The 22,848-nt window shown below is 40.2% G+C and overlaps 1 protein-coding gene across 1 annotated transcript in view; it reads left to right on the top strand.

Moving 5' to 3' along the window:
- Positions 1 to 9,781: 9,781 nt before the first annotated feature.
- Positions 9,782 to 22,848, top strand: part of satb1b (SATB homeobox 1b) — a gene marked incomplete at both ends in the record, with an annotated part of 78,005 nt that continues 64,938 nt past the window's right edge. The window contains 3 exons of the mRNA XM_083894285.1: positions 9,782 to 9,995; positions 15,664 to 15,840; positions 19,430 to 19,556. Of these exons, the coding sequence (XP_083750411.1) occupies positions 9,782 to 9,995; positions 15,664 to 15,840; positions 19,430 to 19,556 (518 nt within the window). The remainder of the gene's footprint in view (positions 9,996 to 15,663; positions 15,841 to 19,429; positions 19,557 to 22,848) is intronic.

Raw genomic sequence — 22,848 nt, 5'->3', positions numbered from 1 at the left:
AATCTTAAAATAGAACGATTACACCACAGTTTATGTGTCTTTTTTACTCGGCACTGAAACGTGTTTCAACAACTCTATCATTTCCTGTTTAAACACACACACACACGCACACACACACACACACACACACACACACACACACACACACACACACACACACACACACACACACAGATGTGAGACCCTTGTCACACTCTCAAAACTCAAAGCATCGTCTTTCACATTGTATTTTTCCATTTAAAGCATCGTTTACTGCGACTAACAGCGACCTTTTGACCTCGCATGGGTTTGGCTGGAGGAACCATGATTTTGGTTTCACTATGATTGAGGGGATGAATGAGACATTACATTTTCCCCACATTACATTTCGTCCAACCACAAGATTCTTCTTTTTCTTCTAAACCCCGGATCACTGCCTATAAATGTCTTCTTCTTCTTCTGACTGTGGTTAACGTGGAGCTGTGTCACACATAGTGAAAACAACATCTTTCCGCGTCTATTACTGTATTTACTTTCAGTCTGGCTTTAGAGGAAACGTACACGTGCCCTGCAGAGAGGTTGACATGTCCTCGTATGCAAGCATTTCGCACCCACCTGACCTCCACTCGGGGCTTTATTGTCACGATAGGTGTATGACGCGACACGACGCGACACGCTTCCTGTTTTCTGTTGGTTTCCTGTTTTTGTTCTTGCATAACCTGGACAGACGTGTTTGGTGCAGATTTTTGAGATGGCTGTTACCCCCCCAAAAATTACAAATCCCGTTTCCAGAAAGGTTCAGAGATGTTCTAAAAATGCTATATATTGAAAGATAAGATCTTGAACAGTTTGCAAGACTGTAAAGTTTCCGTGCTATTATCACACCATCTATTATTATCATTATTATGTAATTTTCAAAGACGCAATGCAGACAGTTGCAGCTGTCACTCAACGTCCTTGTCACATGGTGGTGCTGGTGAACTCATTACACTTTGAGTTAACTTCAGTTTTTAAATGAAATTTATGGTTTTATGGACGGTATCGTAACTAATAGTTATTTTCATAATCGATTAAACCCTGAAAAACGTTGATTAGTGTTTGTCAAACCTGGAAATGATGATGTTCTCCAATGTCTTTGTTTTTGTCCCCAAACCAAAACGAAATGAAGAATATATTCAAGCTGAAAACAATCAGAAATCTTGTTTTGGAATCATGGAAAAAAGCTTAAAACCGATAATATCGAGTATCGAGTAATTGTTTCAGCTCTTGGCGATCTATGATTTTTCACATTTGTCCGATAATTAAGGATTATCCGATTCAATTATTGGCCAAAATCACTGGATTATCAGGAACCTAAATATGGCATTTATGCTTCACTTGAACACAGGCAACAGGTTGTAACCAGGTGAGATTATCAAGATTAAAGTTTGTGTCAAACCCTAGAGTAAGGGTAACCCTATCCCTAAAACCATCTGCAGTACAGAATATCGTGAAAAGATATGAGATAAGATTATGTATGAGGAGAAACTTAACCTAAATATGGCATAAATGCTTCATTTGAATACAGGCAACATGCTATAACCAGGTGAGATTATAGAGATTAGGGTTTGTGTTAAACCCTCGGGTAAGGGTAACCCTAACCCTAACCCTAAAGCCATCTGCAGTACAGAATATCGTGAAAAGATTTGAGATAAGATTATGTATCAGAAGAAAACTAACCTAAATATGGCATAAATCCTTCACTTGAACACAGGTAACATGCTGTAACCAGGTGAGATTATCGAGATTAGGGTTGGCGTCAAACCCTAGGGTAAAGGTTACCCTAACCCTAAAACCATCTGCAGTACAGAATATCGTGAAAAGATTTAGGTAATTTGCGGGAATTCTGTGTGAGTAGTCGATTAAGTCGATTTTTGTTTTTGTGCGTAAGTGCAGTGATTCTTAAAGGCTGGGTCGGGGCCCACAGATGGGTCACGGGAGATTATTTATGGGTCCAAACTAATTTTGCTTAACCTTTTTAAGTAAAAATCATTTGTTTGTTTGAAACGCTTCAACTAAATTTACCAAACGTTTAATAATTCAATGATTTTGCGATAATCAGGATCGCGATAACTTTGTTATCTTTAAAAGCAAAAATGGGCCCCCCAACTAAATACTGATTTAGATCGTAAAGGACGACACATAAAACAATTAAATTCAAATGTTGCTTTTTTTTAATAAAGTGGATTCAGTTCCGAAATAAAGTTATTGTTGTCACCAGATATTAGTCTGTCCTTTGCTCACAGAGAGCAAAAACCGTTATTAGGCCGCCTCAAGGTTTTTTAGGACAAACACCATATCAGGCCCTTTATTGACAGTATCAACAGAGATTAGCTTGTCTAATATTATTTTTTTTTATATTTTTTCCCGCATAGCGACGAAACCCCTGAGGAAAAAAGAAAGAAAGAAAGGTTCATGAAATAATCACAAAATAATAACAAAGGCTTTGTTGTTTGTAGAGATTGCAGCCTCCTTGTGTCTATTGTGGCAGTTTAGGGTTTTGTTTGGATATCAACAGATTAGAGTTGTCTAATATTTTCACTTCATACAGTTTGACATCGAAGGCCATGACCCCCATGTGAAGGTGGCGTTATACAAGAAGACACCATCATGATTACGCATAATCAAACTGATAAAGAAACATATTCCTTCCTTGTTATAATGAGTGATTTAAATTCACAATATATATGATTAAAAACTAACTTCTGTTAGCGTATAGGAGAATGTGGCTGTGTAAAAAATCTGCATTAATTCATCAAACCGTGCATGCTCAGACGTTAAAAGCTTTTATTTTAATTTTACTTGAGGAAATTCTTTTTGTTTGCCACTTTTTTTTTTTTTACCCCCATGTAAAATATAAACTAACTTGTAAAATTTGGATTATAAAATACAATGTGTGTGTGTGTGTGTGTGTGAGCATCTGTGTTACCCCCCTATAATAAATGCAGGACCGCCTCACTCTAATCAAGCTGATTAAAAATTCCTGCGCGCACAGCCGGAAATCGCCCCGCCGCTCCTCCTTCTCCACCTCCCTCCATTTTGTTTATGTGTGTGTGTGTGTTTGTTTCTGTTAACTCTTAAGGACATTTCCTGATATTTACACTGACCAAAGAGCTGATCTCAGGTTAGGGATAAGGCTTTTGTTCGTTCTGTCCAAGTACTGTACCGATATTAGTCCAATGCAGTCTTTCATCTGGTTATCTGGTAATCCAACACTTGCTCCAGAGCTGTAACCGCACATTGTCAAAAACATACGTTATAGGCAGAAACTATGATCATTACATTATTATTCGAAACTGACCAAAATCACAGGATCATATATCGTAAAACTGCACAGACAACATGTCATCATGTGACCAGGCAGCATCACCGCATTGAATTATGGGTCTGTTGCGTAGCTTTGCTAACATTGTGTGCGACAAAAAGTTGAGAAATGTTGTAGTGTCCGCCAATCAAATCATGTTTAACATTTAGCTCAAATGCTACAAAGCCTAAACCAATGTTTTTTTTTGTCAGCTATTATTAGCAACTCTCGCAATGTAGTTAGCCTCGACGCAAACTGCTATGCTAACCTCCAGCACCAAGCGTCGGATGATAACGTGACATACATACGTGCATGAGTCAGCACAAATACAACACTGACGTTGAAGTTATTTAAAGGACGTAAAATACAAAATTGCACTAATTTGCGATAACAGCATCCACAGAACTTCATGTTTACGCATGTGTTATTAAAGCTACAAATTTCACGGTGTAGCAGTGTTTTGACATCATGTCACCCCGTAATATTGTGCTAGTAAAGCACGAGACAACGTCAAAGTTGTTTTGGTAGATATTCAATTGGATAGATGTTCAAGGTTGTGATATCGGTATTGTAAGAGTTGCGGAAAAGTAATTTGAAGCTATTTCCACCGATATTTTAAACAGGGGCAACAACGACTTAATTCTCATAATATTACAACTTTGTACTCGTGATATTATGACTTTATCCTTGGAGTATTATGACTTTATTCCGGAATAGTACAGCTTTTCCTCATTATATTGCAACTTTTTAATATTACAACTTTTTTCTCATAATATTGCGACTTTTTTTAATATTGTGACTTTTTTCTCATAATATTGCAACTTTTTTCTCATAATATTGCAACTTTTTCTCATGATATTGGAACTTTTTTTAATTCATTTTAATAATTAATATTTATTCTCGTAATATTATCACAATATTCTCATAATAGTATGACTTTTTTCTCATGTTACAACTTTTTTAACATGACCACTTTATTCTCCTAAAATTCTGACATTTTTCTCATTACGACTTTTTTCTCATAATATTACAACTTTTAGCTCTTATATTTTGTTGTACTCCCACTTCTTTTTATTTATTTATTCCTTCATTTCTGTATTTATTTATCAATTCATTCTTTTATTTATTCATTTATATATGTATTTATTCATGTATTTATTCAGTTATTTCTATATTTATTTATTCAGTTATTTCTATATTTATTTATTCATTTATTTATGTATTTATTCTTTTATTTATTCATTCGTGTATTTATTTATTCATTCTTTATTATTATGTCGTGTACAGTCCTCCACAGAACTGTGAGTGGACAAAGCGACATAGCGCAGCTTTAAGTGCTTTGTGAAGAACACCAGGACTTTTCATTTATAACTTTGTACAATTTGTGCTTATTTTCAAGCGTCACTAATATAAATATGTATATATATATATATATGTATATATATATATATATAAACCCCAGTACAAATGAGGAGGAGAGGGAGAAGCTCAGGCAGGAGGAGGAGGAGAGACAGAGAGGAGGAGGAGAGAGGGGGGAGTGATGAGTCAATACAACTAATAATTTAATGGGGACACAGAGGGAGAGTCGGAGTGAGAGGGGGAGAGACAGAGGAGAGGCAGATAGATAGAAAGAGGAGCTCGGTCCGGACGCCAGGACACCACCACCTCCTCCCTCTCTCCGCTCTTATCTGTCTCTCTGCGTCCGCCGCGAAGCTGCTTCGTCTCGGCTCTACATCGGAAAGTAAACCGCACTTTTTGAACCCCCTTACCCGGTTTTTCTCCTCCGCTTGTTTCACTGACAGCAGCCCGTCCGTGTGTGTGTGTCCGTGTCTGTGTGTGTGTGTCGTTCTGCTATTTTTTGTTGTTGTTATTATTTACCCCCCGCTCCTCCTCCGTGTGTGCCGGTCCGTGGGCTGCCTGCCTGCCGCCGGTCGCTGGAGGCGACGCGGGTGCTGTTTAGCCTCAGAACGGGGGCTTTTATGAGGTCTCAGCGGCGGTTGTTGTTATTACAAGCTACTGTACTCCACTCTAGCGCCGCCTGCCTGCCTCTGTGTGTATATATATGTGTGTGTGTGTGAAGGAAGGAGAGAGAGTGTGTGTGTGTGTGTGTGTGTGAGTGTCGACGTTCGCCGGTGTCGCGTGCATGTCGTGCGGCGAACTCCTCGCTCAAGTCCGCGGCTAACCGCTCACTTTCTCGGGCTAAATGTCGCCGTTTTCCCTTCCGTTTTCCCTCCACTTGGACGGAATTAGCTAACATTACGAGCTAGAGACACACACACAACACAACAGAGAGAAACATCCACACAAACGCTCACCAATGTCCGCCTCTCATCACGGTCCATCTCGACCTCGTCTCCTCCACAGAAGAGCCGCGGGGCTGTCGTTCTCTCTCGTCGCCTCCTGGAGGTGAAATCGTTTTTTTTTTGTTTTGTTTTTTTTAAATTATTATTATTTAAAAGCAAAAAATACATATTTATTTTAATATTATTATTATTAATTCATGTTCATGTAGAGAGGGAAAAGAGAGGGAAGAACCTGGAGTTTTTTATTTCCTCTGTTTTTAAACTTGAAGAAGACGCTTGTTTTCTCCAGCCTATGCTCTCCTGTGCTCCAGTGCTGCGTTCAAGGTTGGTTGGGATTTTTCTGCTTCTGCTTCTCCACTTTGTCCTGCTTTGACTCTCTGTCCTTTAGGGTCAACTGTGTCCATTTGGACTATTGTGTTTGTGTGTGTGTGTGTGTGTGTGTGTGTGTGTGTGTGTGTGTGTGTGTGTGTGTGTGTGTGTGTGTGTGTGTATGTTTTGAATGCTGGATATTTTTGTGCTGGTTCCAAAACTTCTTATATGTCGTCACACACTTTGTTTAAAAACTCACTCACTCAATTATCTTCTAATACTTTACCCTCCACATGAGGGTCACAGGGGTCGCTGGTGCCAATCCCAGCTGACATAGGGTGAAATTCAGGGTACATACATCCTGTACAGGTCGCGTACTGCATCTGTAAAACAGTCTACGACAGGCACTGAGGGAGCGTTAGTGTGTATACAGCAGCAGAGTAGGGGTGGGCGGGGACAACAACTCAACTGTTGTTGTTTGTTGAGAATTAATTTCTGAAACATTTTGTGGCCGCTTGTCTTTGGACTCACTTCCTGTGTGCGGTGAGGGGAATGTCACCGGGTGACACGACATCTAAACGCTGCTACATCGCGAAAACAACGCAAGTTTTGTATTAGTACGACAACTTTATGAACACTCGCATCGCAGGGACGCATATAGAGACACCTACGGAGTGTCCAATTTACCGATTTGTTGTGAATGCTACAGTACACGTAAACTCGCACTGATGCACGTAAAACAATGGGAAACATTTGGAGTTCTTGTTGTTTATCAGTTATTATTCTATTATTTGACTGGCCCCGCCCACTTGAGATCAAATTGCGCCCGTATGTGGGCCCCTGAACTAAGAATGAGTTGGGCAGACCAAGTTTCCAAGAGATACACAAGTTTGGAAAAACAACATCATTTATGAGTGTTAGTAAAGCTGTCGTACGTCACACAAAACTTGCGTCGTTTTCGCCGTGTTGTAGCGTTTAGGTGTCGTGTCACCCGGTGACATTCCCCCTCACCAAAGACGAAGCGGCGATGTTAAGTTTCAGAAGTTAATTCTCAACAAACGCAGTTGAGTTGTTTGACGGGACAAACATTTCTTGTCCCCGCCCACCCCTGCTCCGCTGCTGTATACACACTAACGCTCCCTCAGTGCCTGTCGGAGCTTGTTTTACAGATGAAGTATGCGACGTACAAATAACAAAGTCACACCGTTTCTGTTAGCGAAGACAAAAACAACTCACAGACGACACAAAGCACCACCGCACTTTTAAATAAAGTGCTGGGTTGTCAGAAATCCAGACGTATAACGGTACAGTACAAATGAATAAAAACAAATAATTAATTATATGCAGAGTGGCTTGAAACAGATGGATGGATAAAAACAAATCAAAGTTTGAACAGATGCGTTTTCAGACGGGATTTGAAAAGTAAAAAAAAATGACTCAACATTTACTTTGCGACTCGCCTCAAAAAACCCATCTGTGGTTCCCGACCCGTTCTCCAGGAAATCACGTCGATCTCTCTCAGGTGGTGTCGTCGTCCTTAATTACTTTTCTAATGCAGAGTCAGCTGTCGACCGATTCCAGGTGTCGGACCATGGAATCTTTACACAAAGAGGTTCAAAAAGCTTTAACCTCAGTTTGTACGTACCAGACAGTCTTAGTTGTATCGTATTGCTGACATCACTGACTGTCCGGAGAGAAGTGACTCTGCAGTCACAGTGACAGTAATGCCCCGCTAATGTCATGTTTTATGACTTAAACGCCGCACATAACGCAGGGAAATCAACACTTTACTCGCCACCAGTGCGAGCCTGAGCTTGTTTTCCTGGAGACAGTGTGGGTCAAAGCGAGTCGGTGCTTTGTGTGCGAGTGATGAGACGCAGTGTGTTTTTAAGAGCCTCATTGTGGTTTGATACTTGTGGATGAATATTAATTCCTTTATGCTATGATATTACAAAACACAGTATATCAGGCCTTCAACTGAAGATCAAGTCAGTACTGGGCTTTTATAGCCAAAGAAATCAACCTACAGGTTCAGTAAAATCATATAAACCTGGATTTTTACTGCCATTTGAACCTCAAAACAGCACTGTAACTAACAATTATTTTCATTATATTGATTATTTTGTCATTATTTGTTCAGAAAATGTTGGATCCGTGTTCCTCAAACCTTGAAGTAATGATGTCCTCGACAGTTTTGTTTGGTCCCCCAAACCAAAAATGACTCTTTTGTGTTTTTAATGATTTCTTTTTGTCACATGGAGCAAAGAAACTAGAAAATATTCATACTGAAGAAGCTGGGAAAAACCAGAAACCTAGTTTTGAGTGTTAAGAACAGCATTCAAACTAATTAATCGATTACCAAAGTAGTTAATTTAGTAACCCTAACCCCACCCTTAACCCAAATACCAAAATAGTTAATTTACTAACCCTAAAATCACTCCTAACCCGATTACCAAAATAGTTAATTAAGTAACCCTAACTCCACCCCTAACCCGAAAACCAAAATAGTTAATTTACTAACCCTAACGCCAACCTTAACCCGTAGTAGTTGCATGCTTTGTTCAGCGCGTCATTTTCCAATTATACGTGATCACATTGTCCTCAAGTCAATAATTTGGGGTGGCATATAGCTCACTTGGTAGAGCTGCCGTCCCATGTTGAGGCTATAGTCGTCTGCAGGCGGCCCCGGTTTGAATCCCACGTCGGACGGCCTTTTCCTGCATGTCTTTCCCCTTCTCTGCCTCCCCATTTCCTGTCTATCTCCACTAACAACTATCACTTAAAGGCAATAAAAAGCCCAAAAAATATATAAAAATAAAATAAAATAATAATAATAATTTGTCGCACACTCATTATTTTGTAGACACAGCAAGCTACAGTATTAGATCTTTTTTAAGAGTCAGCTGTCGACCAATCCAGGTGTTTGGACCTTGAAAACATACCACAAGTTGGTTCTAAAATATGGTAAAAGTCAGCTTTAGCCTCAGCCTGTATGCACCAGACAGTAGTTGTCAGAGCGATGCGACAGTAATGCACGGCTAATGTCATGTTTTACAACTTAAAGTACACTGTTTTAATGATTTCTTTGTCATACGGAGGAAAGAAACCAGAAAATATTCATACTGAAGACGCTGGGGAAAAAAGTTTTGAGTATTAAAAACAACACTCAAACCAATTAATCGATGACCAAAACGGTTAATTTAGCAATAAATGGTGCAGGCTTTGCTCAGCGCGTACGTTTCATCGCATTGTTCTTGTTATCCCAATATCAACAGCAGCGGTGAGTCAATAATCTGCGACTGATCTGCGACGCTAGTTTTTACAGGTACCCAACCCGGATGCTGCTCCAGTAGCTGCCCGTTGCTCCTAAACCCCGGGAGGTTTCTAAGGGGATTAATGAAGTCTAAAAATCTAAATTTTTTGGTAGTCATTGTTTGGTCAGAGTGAAATGACGCCGTTAATTCAAGAGGAAGTGACTCAGAAGTGAACTACATTACGTGAGTTCCCCCCTTCTCCCTCTGGTCTCGGCACATCCCTTGTTCCTTGATTCATTCAAGTGGAATCTGCCGTCAAATTTATGTATTTGCTCTAAAAACCTTGGTCTTGTTTGCCTCCTCCTCCTCTCGCATGGGAATCTCTGCATAAATAATACATGTGTTGAAAAACGGGAACATTACAGCGGCCCCGGTTGTCATTGGTGAAGCGAAATGACAGTTTGGCTCGTAATGGCTCTGTTCTTGGAGGTTTCACTCACTTAAAGTACTCTGTTTTTATAAAAAACATCCACATGTTAAGATATGGCTGTATCTCTCTCTCTCAAAGGTGATAGTGAGCAGAGGTGCTGAGAATGATGGACCATCTCAGCGAGGCGTGTCTGGGCAAGGACAACTCTGACCTGGTGAACAGCCTGGCAGAGGTCAAGGCGCCGCCTGCCAAGTTGCCCCGGCTGGAGCAGAACGGCAGCCCGCTGGGCCGAGCCAGGCTGGGCAGCACCGGGGCCAAGCTCGCCGGCGTCCCGTACAAACCCACGGGTCACCTACTGAAGACCTGCCACAAGAGGGGTAAGAGCACCGGCCACGGACACACACGCAGTAACGGAAGTCAACATACGCTGCTCCCACTATCTGAAAAGTGAAGATTTACCGATTGGAATCAATCAGTCGATCGTAAATGTTGAAGTTTTTGGACATTTTATTGGACAGAAGAGACGAAATCCAGGCACTTTCTCTCTCACACTTTCTTATAAATTGATTAGTGAATTGGCGGCGTGGATTATTAATCACTCGTTTCCCACACATATACAAAAATGTGATGATTTACCGATGGGAATGAATCAAATTGATCGTAAATGTTTGGGTTTTTGGACACTTTGTTGGACAGAATACTGTAGACAGCACCTTTAAAATCTGGGCACTTCTCACGTCTCTGTGGTTTGAATTGATTAGTATGACTCGATGTCAGTTTTCTTAAAACAGAATCACCAAAAATTTGATCAATTACTGATACAGATCAATGAATCGATCATAAATGTTTAGGTTTATTGGACGGATTGGTGGAGACGCCACCTTTAAGTCCTGATTAGTTGTTTGATGGCATATTCATCCCATTTTTTGGTGGGTTAACCCAAATCAAATTAATTGATCATAAATATATAGGTTTTTGGACATTTTATTGGACAGAATAAAGAAGACACTGTCTTTAAGTCTTGGCACACAAAATTTATTTGGTAATCAATCACCATACCACATGTGTAAAAATGTGATGATTTATTGACTGAATTGATTGATTGCTTGATTGAATTTATTGATTTAATGCAAATTATCACCAAATAAATGGTCAGTTTTTGAAGTAGAAACACCAAAATGTGTACAAATGTGATAATTGACTTATTTAAATCAATGAATTGCTTGTTTTGATTGAGATCAATTAAATCACACGCTTTTAAGCAAAAATACCAAATGTATAAATAAATACGATGATTAACTGCTTTAAATCGATCAATCCAAATGGAAACGTGGACATTTCATTGGACATAATATGGCAGAGACGTCATATGAAAGTATGTCCACTTCCTCTTCCTCTCTCTCTTTGTTTCTGTTTGAGCGTAAACAACGCTTTGATAATTGATTAGTTGATTAATGGAGAATTAATCACCGAGTCGTTTTCACGCAGGGAAAAACAAAAAAAACAAAGCACTAATGTGAGGATTGGCTTCGTTTGTCAGTCTGTGACAGATCGTCAAATATTTCATTACTATTAATGTTTGAACCATTAAAAAGGGACAAAACAAGGCGTTTCATTTGTTTGTTTTCTGCTTGTGTGCATTTTTAACTTTTTCTTTATTTCTTTAATTTTCCCCTCCTGACATTTCATACATGAAACAATTAATTAACCCATGATGAGAATAATCACAAAGTACACACAGTCTCTTAATTTCTGACATTTAATCAACATATAAACCAAGAGGGGAAAAAATAACATTGTTTCTCTTAAGACAGGTGTGTCTTAAGAGAAACAATGTAGTTATTACTTTTAATTTAATCTTTTAATTTTTTGAGAAAATGAGAAGCCATCTTTAAAAAAAAAGGACGTGTGAAATGGAATGGAATATCAACTATAAAACATGTTTATCATGAATATAAAGTAAACAATAATAAGTTTTAAAGGTTATGTATGAAGCCCAACAGTTTGTGCAGTCTTCTCTCAAAAACTCCACAACAAAACCTTATTTAAATGAAAGAAATCACAAATTAACACAAAAAACATACTCAAATGTAGAAAATAGCTGGAATTGTAACAGAAGCTAATCCAAGACAGAGAGGCAGTAAAAAAATCAATTCATATTAATATTCCAGGGAAATGGAAACACAATGCAGGTGCAGGTTTTTGTCAGATTGTGGTCTCAAATCAGGAGACTTTTGGAAACCAAAGACGCTGAGTCAACAGAAACAAAACACCACCGACCACTGCGCAGGTCCACGAGAGGACGGAATCATCATCAAGTCTGGTTCAGCCATCAATTAATCTGTCCAGAATTGTCCATAAAATGTCATAAAAGTTGAAATGATGACGTCCACACACCAAAGAAAGCCGAAAATACTTAAAAAGAGGAATTATTTTAAAAGAAACGTCAAAAATAGTGGAAAATGAATGTAGTCATGGATTACTAGCCTTAGTATTAATGAATTTTTATATTATAAAATCAATTATTCTGGCAACAATCAATCAATTGTTAGTTTTTGTCATTTTAAAACTAAAAAACGAACAAAAACACAATATCACATGAGTGAATAATTAATTTCAGCCTCATGGATCACAACAAATTCCCAAAAACGATCCAGTTTTAATGATTTGTTTATTATGTTGTTGAAAAATCCTGTTTTTAATTATTTTTTTTTTTATAAGAGCGTTTGCTTTAATTGTTGTTTTATTTTCGGAACCAGACGTCAGGTGACAAACAGTAGCTCACGTTCATGAAGCGTTCGATTGTCAGACGTAATATTTTTATTTTTTGAAAGATGAAGATTTTTGGGAACTTTGAAGAATAACCTGACAGCAGCAACTGGTGGGGCCCTGGTTAGAGTCACTGTATATTTAAAAAACAAAACAAAACAAATCACTTACTTGATGAGTCCTTGCAGCCCTGGTGCATGTAGGTTCTTTGTTTGCTCAAAAATGAGAAATCAAATCATTAAAAAAAATGAATGTGGATGTTGTTATCTTTATGTGGAGACTTGAAAAAAACAGAAAATAGGCATAAAACAGGATTTTATTAACCCTTAATGCTCATCTTCACAAAATAGACAGTTTTTCTTTCATTTTGTTTGTTAAAAACGAGCCAAGCCAACTCCAAATTTCCCAAATTTTCCCAAAAAAATTGTATTTCATGCTCTGTAAAGTTTCAATTGGATTGTCTAAAGGTTGTCCTGAAAAAAAGCATATAAGACACCCCCCCCACACACACACACACACACACGCACACACTTATTTGCCCAGACAATAGCTAATAGAGTGAGAGTGTGAGAATGATATTCCTGTGTTGTTGTTGTTGTTGCTGCAGCGGTTGTCGCTGTGCTGTGTCACTGCTCTGAGCGCAGCCCTCCTGCAGCCGACGTTTGTTTATTAAGGGGAAGTTCTGGAGTCCTTTAAGAGCCGTTGCAGTTCAACGGGAGCCTTTACTTTGAGATTATGACATAGCTTTTTAATATCAGTGGTGTCGGCGAAGACGCCGTTTAAAATATGAAAGCCCCCTCTTTTTTATGGGTTTGTGTTTATTTTATTCTTTTGTTTTTGTTGGAAATGAGTTTGAAAAACCTGCAGGTTTGGAGCCGTAATGGCGCCGAGGCTCATCTGTTTCCGTATAGTGTTTCTTTGGCTGCCGTAGGTTTCTCTTTTGGGGGCAAGAGGGACTCGGGAACTCTTGGAATGTGGCTGCGCGAGTGTCCTCGCATGAGCCGTTTCTCTTATTTGCGCCTTTAATCTACGCGTCGCGCACCCTTCTCCAGCTGAGCAAGCCTAATTTTTCACCTTCATCATCTCTGCGTCTCTTGGCCTCCTACGACGTTTGCTCCTCCAAGTCGTCGCTCCCCCCTCCCCTCGCCTCCCTTCTCCTCCCCTGCTTTTTCTTTTCCCTTTTATAAAGTTTCTTCCTGGCTAAAGGGTGAAGCTGCCAGTGGAAGTGGGCGGTCCGCCGTGGAGGACTCGCACAGGGCCCACAGTGGGCATTGTGTCCAAGCCCGAAACAATATTTACAGCAGGCCTCTGCGGGCTCCGTGGAAACAAAGCCGGTATTGATCCCCCAAATGAACCTACACAGCAGTCTTTATTGTTAGATTTTTATCTATTAAAATCGGGGCGGGAGGAGAAAAGCAGCGCTTTCAGCACATTCCCTGGCATCTGTCGGCTTATTGACTGTTTTGCCAGAGCTGTGTACATCTTCTGGAATCCTGGAATTGGAAAATATTAAAGTGTGAATCATTTCATTCAGCGGGCACAGTGAACGTGCAGATACCCAGTGCGGGCACTGTTTTAGCGGTGCATCTGTCGAGTTTGTAGCGATGTATCGCCGAAATTTTAAAGCCGATCTTACTAAGTCACCTGTCAAGTTGTCTCACTCCGACCAAACAAAAGAGATGTTGGGCAAGACCGTGCGATGACATAACCGACAATTATCCGCAATTAAATTTGCCTTTGGCTATTATTAGCATCGATTTTGTCAACAGTGTAGACTAATTGTCGCAGCACCGCTCTCACACGTGGTGACATCGCTGGTACCGGTTATGCGATTCACATACCAGACATACACAATGTAACAGGCAGGCAGACGTTTCTCATGTTTATAGACACACGTTTGCAGGTGCTAGTTTTGAAGACGTACTGAGAGCGTAGGGGGGAAACTGAGTATGATTGTCAGCTATCTGTTACGATGAGGCCCCTTTAGTAAGTCACCTGCAAAGTCTTGAAGCCTGTCAAGTGACCCGTTGGGATGTTTATGGGATTGACAAGGAGACAGAGGGAGGTTTCTGGCATTTATTGATAGAAGTTTGTCAGGGGATGCTAGTTTGAAGACGTGATGAGAGTGTAGGGAAACTCAGAATCTTACATTCACGGTCTGTTTGTCATATTTCTATCGATATCTCAGTTTGAGGACTGTTTAGCAAACCACTCCAGAGATATTTGATCAACAGACAGATGACCGATGTGAGCGGAATCTTTATAGCGAATTTCTACCAATATGTCTTGCATTTCTTTATCCGAACAATGTCAAGTGACCCATTTGAGACATTTATGAGATTGACAAGAGGACAGAAAGATGTTTCTGGCATTTATTGATAGATAATTCCAGGTGATGCTTGTTTGAAGACGTAATAAGAGTGTAGGAAAACTTGGACAGTTGGATTTGTACGTATTGTCAGCTATCGGTCTGTCTGTTTGTCGCATTTCTACCGATATCTCTTGTATTTCATGTCCAAACAATGTCAAAGTCAGCACTAGACACACTGGTGCCCTAAGTCAGTCACCTACCAAATTTGAAGCCCGTCAATCAAATTGTTGGACAGTTATGCGATTGACAGTGAGGTGAGGTGTTTAAAGACGTACTCAGAGCGCAGGGAAACTGAGAATCTCATATTCACTGCCTGCTACGGGCACAGTCCTCGTTAACACCTTGAGAAGCGTTCACTTTTGCTGATGTTTCTGTTAAGGCTTGGAAAAAGACCACGCTGTCCTCGTGCCATTACACTCAACATTTCAGGGATGTTATTTTATCGGCTGATATTTGCACAGTTGGGTCCCTTGAATGTTTGGCAGTCTTTGGACAAGGATTGCTCATTTTGCCTCTCGGTGGAGCGACTGTTGACACAGTAGTAGTAAAACTTGGAGACGCAGCAGTGGCTTGAAATGTGCAGGGTAAAATTTGGGTTGGGAGGGCTAAAGTGATCCCAACACCTTGACAGTTATTCGCGCCCAAATAGTCGAAGGTTGTTTTGCCTCTCAGAATCTGTAGATTTTCTTCTCACAGAAGTCGTGCTAAATATTTCACATCCGAGTGCACAATCTGTCAACTGCAAGAAGGAAACCTCGAATAATTTATCAAAGGTTCCCTGAGAAATGGGTTGCCGGGGCAAAAACCAACCCCTGCCTATCAACGCTAACTCTCTATCTTTTGCAAACACAAATGTTGGATGTTCAGAAAAGATGTGAATGTGTTACTTTTTTCCACATTTTCAGGCAACATGCTGCCGGTGTTCTGTGTCGTCGAGCACTACGAGAATCCCATGGATTTCGACAGCAAGGAGGAGCACGCTGAGTTCGTCCTGGTGCGTAAGGACATGCTCTTCAACCAGCTCATTGAGATGGCGCTGCTGTCACTGGGCTACTCCCACAGCTCGGCGGCCCAGGCCAAAGGTAAACCATCATCTTTTCACCCTGTTGTCCTCTGTTTTTCCACTTTTATCTCTCTGAGACTCATTAGCGTCCTGTCTACGGTAGTGGATACAAAAAACAAATTTATAGCAATTTCCTCACCTTTTAGTCAAGATTTATGTGTATATGTTGTTCAATGACATGCTGTATAATATGTATAATAATATGGCTGTAAAGTAGTCGCTCTTCTATGCTCGGATTTGCAAATTTAAGTGATTTGGGTCATGATAGTTTTGCCATCTTTCGTGTTTGATTATTAATTTACTAACATTTAGGAGATTTCTTGAATGCATCTTGAAGCTTCTCTTCGAAAAGCTCAACACCTGCAGATCCTGCAGAAGTGTTGACATTTACCACGGTCCTTGAATGCATTCCGTTAGCTCAACACGCTATGAATCCTGCATTACTTTCACTAGGTTTCATGTGCTGAGTTAAGAATATTCAATTATTCAACAACAAATAATAGCATCTAGGGCTGCAACCAATGATATTTCATTACTGATTAATTTCCTCAATTCATCGCTTGGTTGTTTGGTCCAGAAAATGAAGACCAAATAGATTGGTTTATCGATTATCGACCGAAATTTACCATGGTCCTTGAATGCATCCCGTTAGCTCAACACACTGTGAAACCTGCATTACTTTCACTAGCTCTCATGTGCTGGAGTTCAGAATATTCAATTATTCAACAACAAATAATAGCATCTAGGGCTGCAACCAAGGATATTTCATTACTGATTAATTTTCTCAATTCATCGCTTGGTTGTTTGGTCCAGAAAATGTAGATTATCGAGCAAAATTATTACATTTTGTTAACTTCTTTGTGATATGAAGCAAATCAACCAGGAAATATTCACATTTAGTAGCTTGATTACAAATACAAACCCAAAACCCACAAACCCACACAAAACAAATGATCAGAATCGTTGTTTCAGCGCTAATAACATTGAATATTCCGTCCATCGTTCCCATATAGAAAGTTTTGGGAAAGACTTTTTCTGACCAAAGCTGTTTCACACACACACACATTTTTTTTTTTTTTTTACTCCCTCACACAATCTGTGACCATAAGAGCACAGAGCGAACAGATCTGAAGCCACGGTAACACATCCTGACACTGATCTCAGACAAGAGACACACATTCCCACACAGGCTTACCCAGTGAAGTGCTCATAATCACACTCACACTGTACACACACACACACAGATACACACTTGTACTGTATATATTTATATACACATCCACTCAGTGACTCAGCAGGTGGGAGGGGCCGGTGGAGGAAAGGGTCTGCTAATTGCACTTTAGCACACACACACACACACACACACACACACACACACACACACAGGCCGAGGGTGGCTGTTTCAAGGTGCCTCTTAGCGTGCTTTTTTATTATAGCCTGTCCATCACACTTCAACATTTACACACACACACACACACACACACACACTCTCGCACACAAACACGCTTGCACACGTCCCATTTTGCTGCTCCCATGAGCCGTATCCACGCTCACTTCCTGCTGTGTGGGCTGTGTCTCGTCTTTTTTTTTTTCAAGGTAGTCTCGGGAGAAGTTCCTACGTGGTCGTCGTGATTTCCGTAGCAAATAAAGTTGATACAGGCCGCCTACGTCACCCGGGAAGCCTCTGAAGCAGCTACCTGTGGCTTTATTTTATGGCTGTTCTTAGCGACTTTGTAGCTTGGCTAACGGCAGACTGCATCTCTGTCTCATTTAGAGCTGAAAATCGATTATTAATCGTAATCAATTAATCAGTTTGAAGCTTTGTTCATTATTAGAACAAGATTTATGATTGTGTCAGCTTCTTGAATGTGACTATGTTCTTTGTTTCTTTGCTCCACATAACAAAGAAATCATTAAAAACTGAATCATTTTGGTTTGTAGACAAAACAAGACATTGAAGAGCGTCATTCCAGGTTTGACAAACAATGCTCAGACTTCCCGTTAAGGATGGGAGTGTTCGATTATTCAATTACTAACTTTTGGAGGTTTCTTGAATGCATCTTGAAGTTTCTCCTCGAAGCTCAACACGCTGTAGCTCCTGCAGAAGTGTTGAAATTTACCACGGTCCTTGAATGCATCCCCCTAGCTCAACACACTGTGAAATCTGCATTACTTTCACTAGATCTCATGTGCTGAGTTTAGAATATTCAAATATTCAACAACAAATAACGTTTCAATGTTTTTTTTAAACATTTTCTGACATTTTATGTACCAAACGATTAATCGATTAATCAAGAAAATAATCGACAGATTAATAGATTACGAAAATAATCATTAGTTGCAGCTCTAGTCTCATTTTACATTGATTACGACGAGTCGGGAAAGGCGACCAACGTATGTAGACGAAGGCCAACGCTCCGGATGATGTATGAAGAGCATTTGAAAACATGTCAACAAATGTGCTTGTTCTAGTTGTCAAGATGCGATGGCTATCTAGCAAAGGCATCTAACGTAGTTCTGCTGAGGGTAGCTGCGTTAAAATGGAAGCAGCAGCCGAATCGAAAGACGACAAGAGCTGCTTGAAGTCGTGAGTTAAGCCCGCCTCTAGCGAGCCAGGGAAGAAAAACCTGCTTTGAAATTGGTTCTCCTTCTTTTGGAGATTCTGTCGTTAGCCATATCAGCGTTCTTGCCAGACCTGTGTGCTAGGTGTAGGAATCATAGGGTATATCCTGATACAGGGTCCGCGATACCAATAATATCACGATACAACGATTCTGTGGTACGATCATACATGTGTATGTGTTTTTTGAAGCTACAGGTACAGTTAGCAGCATTCAGCAGTAATTACATAATTACAGCCTTTCAGAAGGCAATTCTTTTCGTTGGTTATGATTCAATACGGAGTTCCTCAGGGTTCAGTGTTGGGGCCACTGTCGATTTATCGTATATCAATGATATAAGCAAGAAATAACAAATATTCTTATTTAAATCTGTTGTTGGGATAATGTGGAACATTTGTGGACACACCAGAAGAAACAACATGGGTTTGATTGAATAAATAAATAAATTGACACTAAATTAAAGCAAAACTAAACTAGCACATGCAAAAAAAAGGCAATATAATACTTTTTTTTAAACAATTGACATAAGAGTCAGCCATCTTGGAATCCTGTTGAGTCATGCTAAAGATACAGTTAGCAGCATATTTTAGCAGTGGGAGAAAGAGAGCAATTCTATTGGCTGATACAATACGGAGTTCCTCAAGGTTCAGTGTTGGGGCCACTGTCAATTTATCATATATAGATAATAAATGCAAGGTTTTCTAGAAATAAATTATTCAAATTACCAGAAGAAACAACTGGGTTTGATTTCATCGTATCGCTGTAGTGATACAACGAGATAGCTGTCTAATCTAATCTATCTAAATAACTTATCTTCACGTAGCTTTCTCCGCCATTATCCCGCCATAAACTCCCTCTCACGAGGACAGACGACGATATATCACCAAAATCACAGACTCGATGATCCAAATGAACTCTTCTGTGTGTCATTATTCCCCATGTTTGTCGATGTTAACCCCGTATATGTGTGTACGCTTCATCTTTCAGGCATGATTCAGGTGGGGAAGTGGAATCCTCTCCCACTGTCGTACGTGACAGACGCGCCGGATGCCACAGTGGCCGACATGCTGCAGGATGTCTACCACGTGGTCACGCTTAAGATCCAGCTGCACAGGTAAGACGCTAACAAACGCACAATAAACAACACACATGTACTACAACTTAACATATATGTATATATATTTAAAAAAAGTTTGAAAGGATGTTGTTCTGTCAGACGTTTTCTCAACTTGGCGTTCGGGTGAGTTTGTTGATAAATAGCGATCATATTGTGCTTATTTTGACAGACGTTAAGAGTGCGATGTGATTCATTATTGCTCGGATGGATCATTTGTTTTTTTGCGCATCCTTACTGTCTTTTTAATATAAAAGAATTTGTTGACATTTTTTTAGACTATCAATGAAAAAAACAGTTTTTTTTTGGCAGCACTTGCTGTTTTATCTTTACAAAATAAATGCTGCCCAACACCAATGCTCCCCAATTTAGATTTTTTAAGGACATACACATTCACCTAAAGGCCAACACCTGCTCCAAGAAACCTTAAAAAATCCAAACAAAACCATACCATTCGTCCCATAATTTAAATATCCTACACTCCCTGAATAGAAACCTTCTCAAACCAAGACTTTGACCCCCATTTTTTTGTTTTTTCTTTGTCCCCTTTGTGTTTCATATGTGGCACAAGCTAAAAATGTGTGTAAATCTTCATTCCACATCCTGTATATTCCTGTAGTACATAAACCAGAAGTGAACGGCTTTTATTAGAACATATAGCGGGCACAGTTGTGCCTATAAATATCTGCTTCCAACAAAAGCAGGTGCCAATCTTCTGAAAGCCCTTCTGCATGTTTGAGAATAGCTTGATTAGTCATTTACACACACACAAACACATACTTCTCTGATGTCATCGAATGCGTTTTGGGATTAGTTCATTGTCGGGGTTTGATCGCCATCCTTGTGTCCATGCTAACAGTTAATTTATACCACGGTGAGTCACTCTAAATTAAACTGCTGAGTCACAGTAAAGATACAGTTCCTCAGCAGTAATTACATAATTACAGCCTTTCAGGGGGCAATTCTATTGGTTGGTTCTGATTCAATACGGAGTGCCTCAAAAAAAAGAAATTCTTATATAAATTCTTTTGGGGGGTTTTGGGATAATGTGGAACATTAGTGGACACACCTAAAGAAAAAACCTGGGTTTGATTTTAGAAATAAATACACTGACACTAAATTAAAGCAAAACTAAACTAGCACATGCAAAAAAACAATTTTTTACAATTGACATAAGAAGCAGCCATCTTGGAATCCTATGTCTGGGCTGATGAGTCATGCTAAAGATAGTTAGCAAAATCTTTTAGCAGTAATTACATAATAGCCTTTCAGAGCGGGAGAAAGAGAGCAATTCTATTGGCTGATTCAATACGGAGTTCCTCAAGGTTCAGTGTTGGGCCCACTGTCAATTTATCCTGTATTGATAATATCTGCAAGGTTTTTCTAAAAATACATTATTCAAATCACCAGAAGAAACAACTGGGTTTCATTTAATAAATAAACGGACACTAAATTTGAAGAATAAAAGACAGAAATGATAAATAACACAAATGGCAATCTGCATGTGCTCGTCATTTATGGATGAGGGATTTGTACAGCTTAAAAGACATATAATATATACTAAAGTAAGTGTGAGAAAGCGAATGTGGTTGGGGAAAAGTGGCTAAAAAAGGCCTCTCGCCACACATGAATTGCAAGGTTGTTCACCTGAAATAGTAAGGCAAACAAACCGGGACGCTGCAGCGACGACGGCGGCGGCTGCTATTTTCAGACGACTATATTTCTTCTTCAGGAGTCTCCTCCTGCGGGCACATGACACATGGCACAAAAGAAAAAAAAAAAGGGAAATGAAGGCGAACAAACAAAACTAAACAAAAACGGGACCAGTCTGAAAAACCCTGCATCTGAGGAAACCGTCCTCTGCCATCACTCACCGCACTGCAAGCTAACTGCTGCTCTGTAGGTGTGAGGCTACGTCGTATTTATACACACTGAGAAGAGCATACAAGCATTTATAGACCCCGCGTGTGCGTGTGTGTGTGTGGAGGCTTGTGCCAGCTGCACGCTAACCCAGTGTTCTGCAACCCTCTGGAGAGTTGTTCCCACTCTTTCCCAACCTCTCTCTCTTTCTCTACCTCATCCTCTCTTTTTTTTCTCCCCCCCACCACCTGCCTTCACCAGTGAAGTACACACACACACACACACACACACACACACACACACACACACACACACACACACACACACACACACACACACACACACAGCACTCAGGATACAGAAGGTTGTGTTTGTGTTTATTTCCGGCATGCTAGCCCTGAATGCATGGATGGCAGTCTTTCTCCACTACACCGCCCTGTCTCTTGTTCACTTCCTTCTCCCCAGAGGCTTCCTCGCTGCTGGAGCAGTTTAAGGTGTTCTGGAAAAACCCATTGTTTCTGTGTGTGTGTTTCTGTGTGTGTTTCTGTATCTGTGTGTGTGTGCTTCTCCAACAAGCAGATGTTAGCCCCCACGAAACGTTGCGCACAATCCTTTTCTGCGCCATCTCCTCGCTTTTACCCGACGCGGCGACTGACAGATATATATGCATGTATAGAGATATGTGCACTTCTTCATCTCTATCTCACACACACACACAAAAGCAGGTTTAAGTCAAACTAAGTCAAACTGGACGACCTCGACATACAGAACAGAAAAAACATACGTCTATTTGAGTTATAAATCTATTTTGATTGTTGTCTGTATTGTTATTTGTTTTGTATTTGTTTCCCCCCCCCCCCTCTTTCTCCCCCCACCCTCCCTCCATCCCGCCATCCCTTCCTTCCACCCCCCCCCCCCCACACTCACACACACCCCACACAGAAATCCAGCCAGTAACACCTTAAATTGTTTTGTCGAGCACAATGAGCCAGGAAGGTAGAAGTAACACGAAATAATAGTCGCCACATGCAGCTAATGTATAATTCATGCATCAATCCAGCAGATGTGTTGTATAAAGTAATTAACTAATCAGAACAATCAGGAGAGAGAGAGGGAGAGAGGGAGAGGCAGAGAGAGAAAGGGAGGATATGAAAGAGGGGGGAGAGAGAGACAGAGCAATCTCCAGATGCATCTGCTTGATGCGCCAAATGAAATCTGTCTGTCTTGGAGGGGAGCTTGCAGCAGGAGAAACGAGCAGAGCGCTGTTCGTGTTAATCTCTCTCTCTCTTTCTCTGTGTCTCTCTGTGTCGCTCGACCTATCTGATCGTTCCAGTAATTTAGCTAATTCATCAATACATCCCCGCGCGCAGGCTCCAACAACCACAACCCCAATTTACACCTTTGTTCTAAGGAGAATAAATTGTTCCGAAAT

This window comes from Microchirus variegatus (assembly GCF_963457635.1).
Source record: "Microchirus variegatus genome assembly, chromosome: 1".
Lineage (NCBI taxonomy): Eukaryota > Metazoa > Chordata > Actinopteri > Pleuronectiformes > Soleidae > Microchirus > Microchirus variegatus.
This window is presented reverse-complemented; position numbering and strand designations above follow the sequence as displayed.